This window comes from Acipenser ruthenus, chromosome 9 (genome assembly GCF_902713425.1).
Source record: "Acipenser ruthenus chromosome 9, fAciRut3.2 maternal haplotype, whole genome shotgun sequence".
Classification (NCBI taxonomy): domain Eukaryota; kingdom Metazoa; phylum Chordata; class Actinopteri; order Acipenseriformes; family Acipenseridae; genus Acipenser; species Acipenser ruthenus.
In genome coordinates, this window is record NC_081197.1 from 53732609 (window position 1) to 53748032 (window position 15424).

The 15424-nt window shown below is 37.5% G+C and overlaps 1 protein-coding gene across 1 annotated transcript in view; it reads right to left on the reverse strand.

Moving 5' to 3' along the window:
* LOC117405517 (exportin-4) overlaps nt 1-15424 on the reverse strand; it is a 58472-nt gene that overhangs the window by 41322 nt on the left and 1726 nt on the right. Inside the window, exons 2-4 of the mRNA XM_034008623.3 lie at nt 10922-11027; nt 6105-6246; nt 427-565 (exon numbers count right to left, since the gene is read on the reverse strand). Of these exons, the coding sequence (XP_033864514.3) occupies nt 427-565; nt 6105-6246; nt 10922-11027 (387 nt within the window). The remainder of the gene's footprint in view (nt 1-426; nt 566-6104; nt 6247-10921; nt 11028-15424) is intronic.

The following is a 15424-nucleotide window of genomic DNA, read 5'->3' on the forward strand; positions in this document are numbered from 1 at the left end:
TTTGGTATACAGTGTTCATGATTCGGGTCTTTAAGAGGCAAGTACCCATTTGGTAATGGTTATATTTCATACTCGAAAGGGAGCTCGCTAGTTAATTAAAAATGGTACAACAACAAAAACATTCAGGGGATAGTAATTTGAGTAAGGGATGGAAGGTATACAGTGTTAGCCTGTGATCTAAGAAAATGCACTGGAAAAAGTGAAAGTTTTAATGAAACAGATACATAAGCAATGGAAATATGGACAAGTTGCAGCTAAAACACACCACTGTGATTATTATTTCTGTTTAAAAATATATGCATAGGTAGGTTTAGCATTCCAAATTGGTATATATTTGGTTTATTCTATGGTTTGCATTTGTATACATAAACCATAATTGATGTGTGCCTATCGATCACCAAATGAATAATCACTCGGATTACTTACCACTGTTGGGTTTCCACTGCTTATTAACTGACTGACTTCATGGAAAATGCCCTTGCAGTCAATGGATTTGTCTAATGATCCACGCTTTACAATAACTGCTACTGCTAGTAAAATCTGCTCCCTCACATATTTCTGAAGGCTGAAAAAAAAAAACAGAAAAAAATAAATGGGGACCAGTAAAACAAAAGAAATAGATAATAAAACAGTATTGTTTTATAATGTTTCCAGTACATCCACCCAGCTTGCATTGTATTTAATTACCTGCAATTGTCATTGAATTACAACTTAAATGTTAAACTCCACATTATTTCCCCAGTTTAAATAAGTGCTTAACAAAGTATTAACTATTAGAACTAGAAGAATTATCATTGGCCATACATTTAAGATCTTTCATTTTGCTTTTTTTTCCACTTTAATTCAGGATAAGGTAAATAAAAGGTAAGAAAGTTGATTTTAAAACTTTGGTTAGCTCTCCTTTAAGGATGTAAATCTATGTTTAAAGACCAGGGGTCATATTTATAAAGGGCGTTTACCAGGTGTTTAAATTTAGGCTAAGAGTTACAGGCGTGCAAATTGGAGTTGAGTGCGTCTGGATAAAAAGGCTGTCAAAGAAACTTCAACCAGTATTCAAAAAACTATTTAAACACCCTTTTAGCTGAACCCGTCTAACTGTGAAATATGCAGTGTTCAGCTTCATTCTTGCAGATAAAATTTGCTAGTAACCTGCACACTGGTGGATTAGCCAATGGTGTAAAGCAGGGGTTCTGAACCTATGGTTCACAACCCCACTTTGGGTCACTGAGCTATTTCCTTTGGGGTCCCAATCTCGCATGCAACATATAGCAAAAAATCAGAAACCTGAATGACAAGTTGCAATACATAAATACAGTACATATAATCAAATGCAGCTCATGATGAGATGGTGGTCCCTAATACTACAGTCTAACATAAAACCATATATAAGCAAATGCACTTAGAAATACACGCTTACAGCTACAGCTATGACGATAAATACCCACCAGTTAAAATCCTACCACATCTGCTAAAATCCCAAACACATTAAAATCTAGTTAAAACCCAGATGGGAGAGACACTGCTTACCTTAGCGGGTGTGGAGGAGAGGTGGCTTATGTTATATTTATGCTTTGCTGTTTTGATTTGAATTCTGAGAGCAGCTTAAGTTTGTTATGTTTACAGCTGCTGTATTCTGCAGCATAACTGCGTGCTTGGTTGCTATACAAAATGCCAAGTTAAGGCAGTACGTTTGTCTCCTATGCGACATGACGTTGTCACATTGGTGTTTGCTCGTAAACTTGAACTTATAAAATGGCTGATGCGACAGCAAGGAAAAGGAAAAGCCAGTGTGTTATTTGTAGTGAAATCCTCTCTGCTGAGTCAATTAAAACAAACAAACTTAAGCGTCACTTGGATACTCACCACCCTCAATATGTTAACAAAGGTAATATATTTTCCCAATGGAAAGCTGAAGCAGTGAAAAAAGCAAGACTTGATGTCGGAGGACTGTTTTAATAAACTATTGTGGCTGTGGAATTCTCCTATAGACTTGCTCTGAAGACAGCCAAGGCCATAAAGCCTTGCACCAAGGACATTTTTAGATTTATGCTGGGAGCAGTGTGTGAAAAAGTTGAAACCCAATTTCTCTGTCAAATGATAGTCCAAGGAGGATTTTGGATGCAACAGGTGACATTCGTGGACGAGATTAAAGCCATACAATTTGGTTTATTCAGTTTGCAACTTGACGATTCCACAGAGGTTACGAATTGAGCTCAACTGCTTGTTTACATACGATGTGAAAGATGAGGACTTCAATGACGAATTTCTTTTTTTGTAACTCTCTGGAAACAGACTGAAGCGCGAAATGTATTCTAAAAAGTTTTTTTTTTTTTTTGAAGAGCATGGTATTGAGTGTGAAAAAGTATGTGGAGTCTGTAATGATAGAGCTCATGCAATGCTGGGCTCCAGATCCAGAGATAGGTGAAGGATGTGTCATCGACTGCAATTGGAACCCACTGCATGATACACAGACAGGTGTTAACTACATTGCCTTTTTATCTGCGAGAAACATTGGATTCAGCGCTGTTAACTTTATCAAAGCGCATGCCCTCAACAACTATCTCTTTCACCAGCTTCGTAAAGAAATGGATGCTCCTCCTCATATAATGGTCCGACGGCTATCCAAGGGCAAAATGCTGAAGCGTGCAATTGATCTGCGAGCTAAGATGAAGTTTTTTGATCAAAAAGGCAACTTTCAGTGATGAAAAACAGCTTAACGGAATGGCGTACCAAGTGGATGCGTTGGTGCTCTTAAATGAACTTAACCTGTCACTCCAAGGACCCGATGCCAGAGTCCTTGACCTTGAGCCCCCACCTCTACAGCTTGCTGATTTGCTTTTTTGTCTGATTGGGCAGCACTGTGTGAAGCAGGAAGAATTATTAAAATAAATAAAAACTTAACCAATTCACACTCACTTTACATGTTGAATAAAATCAATTAATTTGCAGTTTAGGAGGTTAGTTAAAAAATTTGGCCTGTCTTAAAGTGTCCCGAGATTATAGAGCCTGGTGGCAATCCTAGTGGGGTGGGGTGATCTTGTTAAAAAAATAAAAAAAATAAATAGAAAATGGGTCTGGGAATGGTTGAAAACCAATGGAATGGTTTTCCATAGGGCGTCTGCTAAGAAATAAATAATAATAATAATTAATTTATTTAGCAGACACCTTTATCCAAGGTGACTTACAGAGACTAGGGTATGTGAACTATGCATCAGCTGCAGAGTCACTTACAACAATGTCTCACTCGAAAGACAGAGCACAAGGAGCTCAAATGACTTGCTCAGGGTGACACAATGAGTCAGTGGATTTGAACCGGGGACCTCCTGGTTACAGGCCCTTTTCTTTAACCACTGGACCACACCGCCTCCTATGTAGAAAGGAATGTGGGTATGTAAACGGCTATGCTGTTCCAGGTCATTTTTTAGTCCCTGTGCCCTAGCATCCCATGAAAGGCTGTTAGAATTATTATTAGAATTATTAGACCCAGACATGGGAACTGCAGGTCAGCGCTCTTGCACACTTTTATTCATACAAAACAAAACTCAAAACACTATTAAAAACCACATCTTGGGTAAAAAGAAAAACTCTTCAAAATTAACAAAATAGCACCCAACTTCAGCTATCACACTGCAATCTTTCTCTTTCAATTCTCCACTCCATGCTCTCCTACACACTCACAAACAAACGTTGGATTTTTAGATCATATGGCCAGGTGTTGATTGACAATTAATCATCCAGTCACCACGGCCACATTCCACACTTTTCCAATCATACTATAATCAATTTAACAATTAAACAATCACACCTATGCGGCTGTGCAAACGGTGGTCATCCTGATTCCAGGCTGTTCCTTCACCAAGATGGTCACCAGCCACCAAACTCACACCCACCCATGTGCAGAGCCTATGTTCTGTCACAGTCCCCTAATTCCCCCTTTTTTTTCCCAAAAAATGTTTTAAGTCGCATTGACGACCATTTCAGTCACAGTCTGGAGCCCTGTGTTTAGTTTTTTATTTGGGTGGAAGGTTCTTGACAGACTGGGAATTGCACACACGTCTTAAAAAAAAAAAGGGGGGGGGGGGGGGGGGGGGGAATTGCTGCATTCCTGCAATTGCACACTGAAATGCAAGCCCTGCAAAGGCACCTAAACACAGAAGAGTTCTATGCAGGTACACTCCACTGCAAACTACGTTTAAAGAAATCATAAAACAGTCTACAATTTGCCAACAAATACGAACAGGAGTCTGAAACATTATCTGGTCCAAGGAGACTAAAATATAACCTTTCCCCAAAAATAGACCACAGTATGTTTGGAGAAAAAAGGGAAATTACCTACAGTTAAACATGGACGTGGATCGATCATGATATGGGGGTGTTTCAGCAGTTCAGGGACTGGAGACATTCATGTGATTGAAGATCGAATTAATGCAGCCATGCATCAAAACATTCTACAAAGTACAATGATACCATCCACTCGTAGGCTAATTGGCAGACAGTTTATCTTCATGACAATGACTATAGCATATGGTAAAGTCAACTCTGTAATTCTTACAGAATGGCCTTCACAAATCACTTTGGCCAAGTAAAACAAACACTAACAATTCTAAACAAGTATATTTTAGATATAGCAATTGTTTCTCTTAATTTAGACTTGCGTCTCGCCTCCGACACTTTCTCCTGGAGCACAGAAAGCTGCAGGTTTTTATACGGGTGACCATCTCCCGATTAGCAACAATTAATCAATTAATTAACTCGGGAGATGGTCACCTTCTGCACAATGTTTTTAAATAAATAAACAAAATGCAAAATGCACAGCTTTTCACCGTCATCTTAAATAATAAACAAATATGTCAGATGGCTTTTGTCCGTCCGCACAAACAAAATATTTACAAAAACAACAACAAAAGAATACCTACATAAATCATAAAATACACACAAGTGGTGGGCACCCCGTCACAAAGTGAAAAAGGGCTTGATTTCAAACCACATGACATGAAGCTTTTCTATGATTGCTCAGCTGTGTAGCTGTCGTGCGACGAATTCGCAAAAATAGTACCAGGTTCTATTTTTTTTTTTTTTTATCGCTCACGTTGGAATTTGTTGTGTTGCCTTTGGTATGAATGGCCCTACTGAAAAGCACAAGTTTAAATGATTTTCTCGAGCCGCTTTGTCGTGTTGTTCTTCACGTCGCGTCTGGTGTGTAAGGGCCTTTACTTATAATAAAAGAAAAAAAAGTCACAGCAAAGATAACACATAAAACAGGAATGCGCTAGAAGCTGATCAAAAGGGAGTTCATTGATGCTTGTTTATTTTGTCATTACAGTGGTCTACAGGTAAGCAGAAAGGTAAGTGATCCCGCTTCAAGTAATTAACATTAGCTGTATTTAAGTAACATTATAAAGGTGGTGGTGTTTTAATTAGGTGATTTACTGTTTGTGATAGTACCAGGTGAGTGTGGTAAATTGAATAGAGGTTGATTTGCAATTTGATTGGTTTACACACAGCTTTCAATAATCTAGGTTAGTATAATAGACAACTAGCCTATTTGTGCACCAGCACGAAGCAACGGCCAACCGAATAGCCTCTCTACCAAAGAGCTGGGAGTCTAGCTCTGCAATTTTTAAAGGAAATAAAGAAAGTGCCTAATCAAAAGTGTTTTTACATTCATTTCCAAGATTTCACCGACTATTTTCAAATTTATGATTTTCGTCACCACCGTAGCCTTACCCATAATGTAATATAGCCATCAGTCCAAACTCACTTTACGTGTAATATATTATAAATTAATAAGGTAGAACTACTAACTATTGCATTTTTATTTAACAAATATCTTCTAGTATGTATGTATTACATTTTTGAAATGCCTCTTTGCATTGGTAAATGTGTATAGATAGAATGTTACTGCTTCAGGTCTCTGCATCTTAAAAAACATGTACAGAACATAACTAGAAATAAACTAGGAGTCAAAAGACAGTTGAAGCTGTAACGAATGCACCCACTGGTCCCTCCTGAGAAGTGTTTTGTTCAGCCACCAGTTTTCAGTTCTGATCACCTGTACCAAATCCTAAAACATCCACAGATGCTTCTTGTGGTAATCTACTTACTTCGGCCTCTGCAAGACGTAGGTTAAAAGGAACGTTCGCAGAGATTCAATGCTGCTCTTCTCTAAAAGGATCCATTCCCGGACAACGGCTTCCATTATGGCTGTGGCAGCTTGGAAAAGAACATAGTCCACTTTGCTAGTTTCTGTGGAGAGGAAAAAGATTACAAAAAGAAAAAAAGGTTTAGTGTCTATTTACTCTTCCTAAAATTGACATCATCCATGCATCAAGCTAAAATGCAAGGGAAAACAGAGAACAACTGTTCCACAGTCTAGTTTGTTTACAAAGGTACAGTTTTAGATGTCATATACAGGGAACACCTATATCGCTTCAGTGCAGGGTGATCAGAAAATGCTGATATCACGATAAATTATCTGGATCTAGAACTGATATTTTTTTCTTTTAGATAACTGTAAAGAAAAGAACAGTTGTATTCATGTCACAATAAACAGTATAGAACAGAATTTCAAAGAATATATATATATTACTGAATTTTATTATTGTAAACTTCCAAAAGTAGTACAACAGTACATGTCCATACAGTAAACGACTACTACACTAATTTCAGAGAATGATGTTGAATTAAGACAGAAAGGAACAGAAAAGCGTCTGCAATCAGGAGACAAACTGTTCTACTGACAGCAGTTTAAAAAAAAACTTGGTTAAATCGTAATCAATTCAGAACTGATTTATAATTTTTTTGATTAGAAAAGTGAAGGTTCCATTGGGAGTCGGGATTATTACAAAAAAAAAAATGGTAATATTATTTCTCTCTTTCCTTAATATCTTGTTTGCAGTGTTGCATGGAGTTTTTGTCTGTGACTAATAGTCGCAGACAAAAACTACTGGCACTCTACACATAATTAAAGAATACATGTTAAATACAAGCATTAATGAACAATAGCCACTAATTAATATGCCAAAGACCAAAATACACCATTTCCGGTAGTATAAACAATCTTTATATTTAAAAAAATAAAATTAATACTTCAGCAATTTCAAATATTTGTTCATGACTAAAGTACTGGCACCTTTACATTAATGTCTGTAAAAATGTAATAAATAATTAAAAATATATTCATTGATTGAAAACAATTACACAGTAACTAAGCTGCATCATAAAGTCAAGATCCAGAAAAGCAGTAATTATTTCCAACATCTGTTGAACAGATGATTATCAAGACAAAGGAGTTGGATTCACGTTTGAGAAACACTCATAACAAACTACAACAAAGAAAATGGCTACAGAACAGTATCAAAGAAATATGGAATATCAAAACCTACAACCTGAGCAATAAACAAGAAGTACCACAGAACAAATTAAACAAACGCTTCACAGAAGTGGACGTCCAAAGAAAATTACAGGTACAGTAGGTAGGAGAATCATCCAAGATTAAAATCCAAGAACTTAAAGATTTAGAAGCAACAGGCATTATAATGCACATAAGAACTGTACAAAGGCACCTGAACACAGAAGAGTTGTATGCAAGTAAACCTCCCTGCAAACCACTTTTAAAGAAAATTCACAAAACATTTGCCAAGAAATATGAACAGGAATCTGAAGCATTCTTCAACAAAATTCTCTGGTCCAAAAATGGACCAAAGTATGTTTGGAGGAAAAAGGGTAAAGCCTGTAATGAAGAAAACCTACAGTTAAACAAGGTGGTTTGATCATGTGTTGCAAACCCAGTCACTTGTGGTATACCTCAAAGGTCTGTTCTTGGGCCTCTTCTCTTCAACATCTACATGCTTCCCTTGGGTCACCTCATCTGCCAACAGAGTCTCATGTTTCACTCCTATGCTGATGACACCCAGCTCTACTTAAAACTGGACCCTGGAAGCCTCTCTGCCATGATAAGGCTCTCGGCTTGCATTCAAGACATCGAGGCCTGGATGTCTGCCAATTTTCTTCAGCTCAACACTAGCAAATCTGAACTCCTTCTAGTAGGATCTAAAACACAACTTAAGAAATCACAATATAGCTGCCCTGAACCTGGAAATGGTCTGTTGCTGCCTTCCCCCACTGTACAAAGCCTTGGTGTACTTCTTGACAGCAATCTCTCCTTTGATGCCCACATTTCCTCCTTCTACCACCTTCGAAACATCTCCAAAGTCCCTACCTTTCTCTCCCGGGTGCAGAGATACGTTGTCATGCATTTGTCTCCTCTCGATTCGACTACTGCAACTCTCTCTATGGTGGTCTCCTGGCACGCACCATAAACCGAATGCAGCTAGTTCAGAGTATCGCTGCCAGAATGCTTACAAGATTTATGTCCCTGCCCACAAGCTGAGGTCCTCCGACTCTGGCCTGCTTGGAGAACGGTCGTTTAGCTTTATGGCTCCAACTCTTGGGAACTCTCTCCCAGTTTTCCTGCGTGATGCTCCCACAGTCGCTCACTTTAAATCAACTCTCAAGACCCACTTGTTCTCTATTGCTTTCCATGCTCTTTAAGCCTAGTAGCTGTTATTAGCTGCTACTTTTTTTTCTCTCGCTCCACAATGTTTTAGAATTCTTTAACATCCTAGCCTTGCATTTAATGTATTATGCATGGTTTTTCACTGTATTTCATGTATTGTGCATTTTTCACTGTATTAAATGTATTATGAATTGTTTTTTTGTTACTGTATCTTGTAAAGCACTTTGTGATGGTGGACCACTAGGAAAGGGGCTATATAAAATAACGACTGATGACATGGGGGTGTTTTAGCAGTTCAGGGACTGGAGACATTAGTGTGACTGAAGATTGAAGCCGTGTATCAAAACATTCTACAAATTACAATGACACCATCTGCTCGTAGGCTGATTGGTAGACATCTTCCAAAACGGCAACAACCCAAAGCATGCGGCTAAGTCAACTGTGGAATTCCTGAAGAAAACAAAAGATAGAAATTCTAGAATGGAATTCGCAAATCACCAGATCTCAATCCAATAGAAATGCTTTGGACTGATTTGAAAAAAGCTGCAGCCAAGCATTGTGTATCAAATCTGTCTGAGCTGAAGGAAACATGCAAGACAGAATGGGCCGCGCTTTTACCAACAAGATGAAACATACTGGTTGAGAATTATCAGGGGGTCCCAGAGTGACTCATCTGGTAAAAGCCGTGTGGTATGCAGGGTGAGTCATACAGCGCAGGTTCGCGTCCTGGCTATGCGGAGTCACAGATCTTCACTGGGGACTCCGAAGGGAGCGTTGCATTGGCTTTGGCGCTCCAGTGGGTTAGGGAGGCAAAACCGGCAGGGACTGCTTCTCCTCATCGCGCTACAGCGAACCCTGCTGGCCAGGCGCCCAGTGAGCTCAGAGCGGACAAATGCAGGGCTGCCGTTTGTCCTCCAGAAACCAGTAGCTCGCCGACATCCGCTCTCAAGTCCTGGGTGTAAAAGACGAAGCTGGCTTGGTCATGGGATCAGAGGATGCCCAATGAACCTTCAAATCTCTTGAGCTCTGTGGGGAATTGCTGCGGTGAGGGGGAAATGTTATTGGACATTCCACATTGGGGAGAAAATGAAGAATAAAATAATGGGGCACACTACATTCATAAAAAAAAAAAAGTAATTATCATAAACATCTGAAAGCCATAATAAAAGCAAAAGGAGGAAACAAAATACTAAAGCAATGCTTTTGTCATGAACGAATACTTTAAATGAAATATGTTTGTTTTTTGATAGATTATTAAATTCCTAGAAATTCTGTATCTTGTTTTATTAAAAAGTAAAGTTTACTACGTTTGTCCCTAAAATGTTACCCTGAATTATGGTACTATAAGCGTAGGGTGCCAATAATTATGTCTGCGACTGTACATTCAGGTACCTACAGCTCTCTGAAGACTGCTTGCACGCAGCCTGAAAGCTCATTAGTAACTATAAAACACTCAATGGCAGGATATGTAGTAACAGTAAAATAAACTTTGTACAATTATTTAAAATACTTTTTCCACTAGTCTACAAGTAAATGAAAAAGACTTCTACAATTATATACTACAGCTTCTTATATGCTACAGCTACCTTGTCACTAAACACTTGTAAGGGGTGGTCTCTGTACTAACAAGGTGTAAACTAGCCTATTATTTTACATATTCCTCTGGGCTTAAAGACAGCTGTTGTGGACAAATAAACTTAGGATCTGCCTGTCTAGGGGGTCTGTGAGACCACACAGGGATATACACATTTTTTCACAAAAAGGAATCATTTATCTTTCATGGCTCCAAAGTAAATTTGCTTTTCTTATATACATATATATGACCAACGATACTCCAGAAGTCAAGTCTTGTGCACCCATACCTTTAAACATTGAAGTACTAAAAGAAGCATAATACAATAAAATAAAAAGGGTTTATCATGTCATCACTGAAACACTTCTAACACTGGATGTGTTTCTTTTCACAATAGGACTCCCCACATGCAAATGTATCTACTTACAACTTATTTTTGTATTTGTCAAGTCTATTTAAGAAAGCTATTATTTTGATATTTAAAATGTACACACAGTAAACATCCTTGCTTCACATGAACTGTCAAACAATACTACATAGGTATCCAGTTGATCTTTGTAGATCATAAAATACATATTTTGGGCATTTATGTATGTTCAGTGGGTGTTTTATAATGCCCCCATCCACACATTCACTAACGCTAAGAACTGTGCAGCTGAGTAAGACCAACAGAAGCTAGTAAATCAAGAGTCGTTTAATCCATTATTATAGCTGGAAACGGAACATAATAAATCAGTGAACAGCTCCATAGCTTTTTAAGGAGCCCTGTCATGGCTGTGCTAGTGGAGTAGACACAGAACAGCGCAACCTTACGTGCAATGACAACTTACCTAAAATGTGTTTGCATACAGCAAAAGGGGATTTGGATTTTCTGAAAGACAGGAAGATGTGCTCTGCATGCTGCCGCTGCTCATTGCTGACCATAGATGGTGGTGCCTTTGAGAGAAACAGAGGAGGGGTAGGAGTACATCAGTGCTAGTTAATAAAACAAACAATGTCAAACCATGTCACAATGTTCTTGAATTGCATCAACAGGTTAGGAAAAGAAAACTGCTGCTGGATTTATACACCAGCAATTGTCTGTTTTATGCTGGTATGGGGCACTACAGTTCACATTTAAATTGCCAACTATTCTTATAGATTTTTATAAACACAGATTTAGTACGATGAGAAAAGCAAGCGCAAAGCAGAAAGGCCATCAGAACCTCTTGCAGGGTATTTTGATTGAATAAAGGCTGCCCTCTAGTGGGTTGAATTACAGCAACCCAACTTGGTGGCAACCAAGGGAGCCTGTTAACATGTAAAGATAAATCAATACTGCTGTTTAAATGAGTTCCTAAACCAAGACGACTTACTTCCAAGTGCACCTGTACTGGAATATATGAGCTCTCAAAGCTATGCATTCACGTTACTCATTAACTTGATGATTAAACAGGCTACATTTTAACTGTAATAGAAAAAAAATTGGTTTACACATTGTTCCTTTCTTGGAGCAATATAGCTTGGACAAAAACAATGTAAACACTTGTCTTCACACTGTCACCACAGTATAAGGTAAAGTAAGGCCACAACAGGCAGCCAGGATGGCACCAATTCGACACAACAAGCCTGCAAAGTGTTCACAACAGTCTGGTTTGATCCACGACTTCCTCAATAAAGTATCAACCCTTAGAATTTCTTTATTTCTGAAAAAACTGAACAGTTACTTGAAACAGTTTACTGCTCTCAAAATCTGTCAGATCATCTGTCGTCTTACCTATTGCAACTAAAACTACACTTGCAAGTATTTGTATAACATAAAATAAATAGGTTTCATAAGGTCACATTGTAACAAGGTATAGGAATGGGCATTTCCGTATATTTTTAATGATCCTATACACATCCCTTACCAAACAAGCGAACGACGATACTTTACATAAATGTGCCACAATTATGTAATGCTTACATGATACCAAAATTCAAGTAACACCAGGGATGTGCAATTTCTGAAAAAAACTTCTTGTCCATGGGACAAAATGCTAGAAAAATATACCTGCCCCCTCACTGTCCCATAAAAACACACAGATAGAATACAATTTTGCTTTTATTAAACAATGAACACAATCAATTAGTGATTAATAACTTCTGATTCCAGAAATCAAATAAATAAAACATAATTCAGTCCAAACATACTTTCCAAAACTGAGCCCATCAAATTTTTGTGCATGACACACGGCAAAACAAAAATATTGTTAAAAGATTCAAGCTACGTCAGACTTCACACAGGCCAATAGAGATACCCTTTATTATGAGGTCCAGCACTTCAGCATCTTAGGTTTCGATGACCGTATATACCATGATTTTAAAACTCAGCATTACCAGAGAGCATACTAAATTGCTTTACATAACCAAGAAGACTTCCGTAGTTTAGAGTTTCCAGGAATTTGTGTGACTCCCTAGAAATCTATAAGAATTTTGATATGAATTGCACAACCCTGAATATGTAAAAAAACAAAATATAAAACAGCTACAGCGACTAGAGAAACGCCTGTAATAGGAATTGCTTGGATCCAAACAATAACATGATTACGTTGCACCAATTCCATACATAAGACAATATTTAATGTCAAGGAAAAAAAAAAAAGCTGGCATATCACATGTTTTAAACTGAAGCACAAGAGGGACGATAGAAATCTGATCAAACACAAATACTTGGAAATCCAGAGGTGCTGTATTAACACCAGCAGAATACAATAACCCCAGGTTCATGCAGCAGTTGTGATGGTGATCAAACATGTGTGAGTACTAGGGGGTGCTAGATTAGGTTTAATTTATTAAACATTTAAAATTAGCTTAAACGTTAAAATAAAAAAAGACATTATGAGAAAGTGCTATTACATATTTTTAAACAAATAGCTTTTTATAAAATTACTGCATATATGTCTATAAGTAGGGCTTCTGATTTTCAGTGTTTTACCACGACTAATTTAAAAATGCAATTGATACCATTTAAGCCAATCGTGTATCTCAATCACAACTGAGAAACGCGTTAATAGTAAAATGGATTTAATGTAAGTGTTTTGTTTTGTGAAACAAATGGGCTTTTAAATCTTAAGTATTACTTTTTCATTTAAAAGCAGAAGTGACTCGTCTGTTAATGTAAATACAGTTGCACATAACAATTGTAATAAAGTGTGTCCAGCATAAAATACTTTATTTTTTATTATAGCTTTAATAAAGATTAGTCGCTTATTAACATGTTGCAATCTCATTTATACATCCCGCTTGTAAATGTAAAAATGAAGGCTTGGCCGATTTAAAAGCCCATTAAGTAATTTTAAAAAAATGTAATTTAAATCAATGTTACTAGTTTCTCAGTTGTGATTGAGATACACAAATGGCTTAACAGGTATCAACTGAATTCTTAAAATAAAGTAGAAAAGTTGGCATAAACCACCAAAAATCAGAAGCTCTAGTTATACAAAAGTCCTTTAAAAATCTGGTGTTCAGCACATACAAAACTGAAAGAACATCAAGAAAAAAATCAGAATTCCACAAAGCAGCAGTTATAGTTGGCAATGATTTCAGATCTGTGATGCAACAAACTACAACACCTATACATCAGGAGATGAATTCAGCTTATAGAGAAAGAGTGAAAAAAACAGGCAGAAGCTATTTTTTATATTTGAATAACTCCAAGTATTGCTTATAGTTATACTCTTAGTATGCTACTTAAATTTACTAGCAAATGTGTTCAAAACTGCACTGAAAGGAACATTTCCTTAAAGTATGTTGTAAATGTGTTGAGGTGGGGGCAGAAGGAACCTTTTGTATTGAACATTTTATACCTCGTTTCCATGGACAGCCAACTCGAGTGCGCTCAAATTGAGCTGAATTTTCCCAGAACTCGAGCTGTCCATCAACTCGAGTTCTGGGAAAATTCAGATCAATTTGAGCTCAAAAACTGGATGAAAAAGGAGGTGTTTCCATGCTTTTCTGAGTTATCACACGAGTTGGGCAGGAAATACTTGAGTCGTGCATTCGCTGCAGGTGGTATTACAGTCAACTGCCAATGATTTAAAAGATATATCCATCTAGATATTCTTACACATTTGTTTCATGCAGTACGTATACCTCTGGCAGACTGGAATGCAAAACAGGGAAAGAAGCGCTGGACAAGGGAAATGCTGTGTCAGATGTATAAGAGAATGGCAGTGATGAAGCCAATTTGCTTGAAAACATAAAAAGTAGACTGGACTAGGGACGGGAATTTTAAACATATAAACTCTAAGAAGTGGTTAAACGTTTAATAATATGCTAGACGTATAACCGGTCACGTGACAGATGTCACCAAACGCATATTTTTTTATGCATTCATTTTAGTAATTTATCATCAGTAGCCTGTCGCGTATCAGACTGCTCTAGTTCCACAGTAAGGGCGGATATTATAAAAAGGAAGGGGTTTGGCAATTGCCTCCAAGTAGCTTTTCTAATTGGTGCAACAGAAAGATTGACACTGGGGCGGGTTTTATTCTTGGTCGATCTGGCGCTTCATTGGTGCAATGTGTGTGTGTTTATGCCTGTAGAAGGCATGGTATGGTATCAATTCCAAGGCAGGGTAATAACGTTAATGACAAGTGTTTTTTCTGAGTTTGTTCTATATTTAAAATGGCATCTCTAAACAAAGGAAGCCACGTTTGGAAGTATTTTGAGGAACCGGACGAGAAAACCGTGGTATGTAAATAATTATGCCAAACAAAATTGCCATACCACAAAAACACAAGTTCAATGCTTCACCATTTGAAATGAAAACATTCAGAATTATTGTGGATGGAGCTACTGATGGCAATAAAAAGCAAACATTTGCTATAGATTTGGCTGAACGAAGCATGATCACGTTATGATTATTATTATTATTATTTATTTCGAGGACAGTGCGTGTGAATCATGAATGCAGCAGTTTTGAAATCGATGTAAGATTATCCTAATTCTGTGCCGACCCATAAAACAATAACAGCAAGGCTAGAAAAACAAAGAAAATCATGGTGCAGCTTTCAAAGGGAGAAAAAGCTGCAATTACCACAGACTCGTGGACCCCATTACCCAATCTTCCCATAGGTGGAAGGCGTTTTTCACTTGAAATTGTTCTGTAAGCTTTTAGACCGAATGGCCGGTTATGTTTAGTACAATTTTTATTTGTATGTTGAAACTACTGCACTAAAGTAAAGGACCTCTGAGACGCACTTCAAACAGGTAGGCCAGGCATCTCTTTTTACAATTTAATCTAAAGTTATGTGAATAAGTGAATTTGAATACTTTACGTTATACTTGACCATATACAATTAATTGCACAA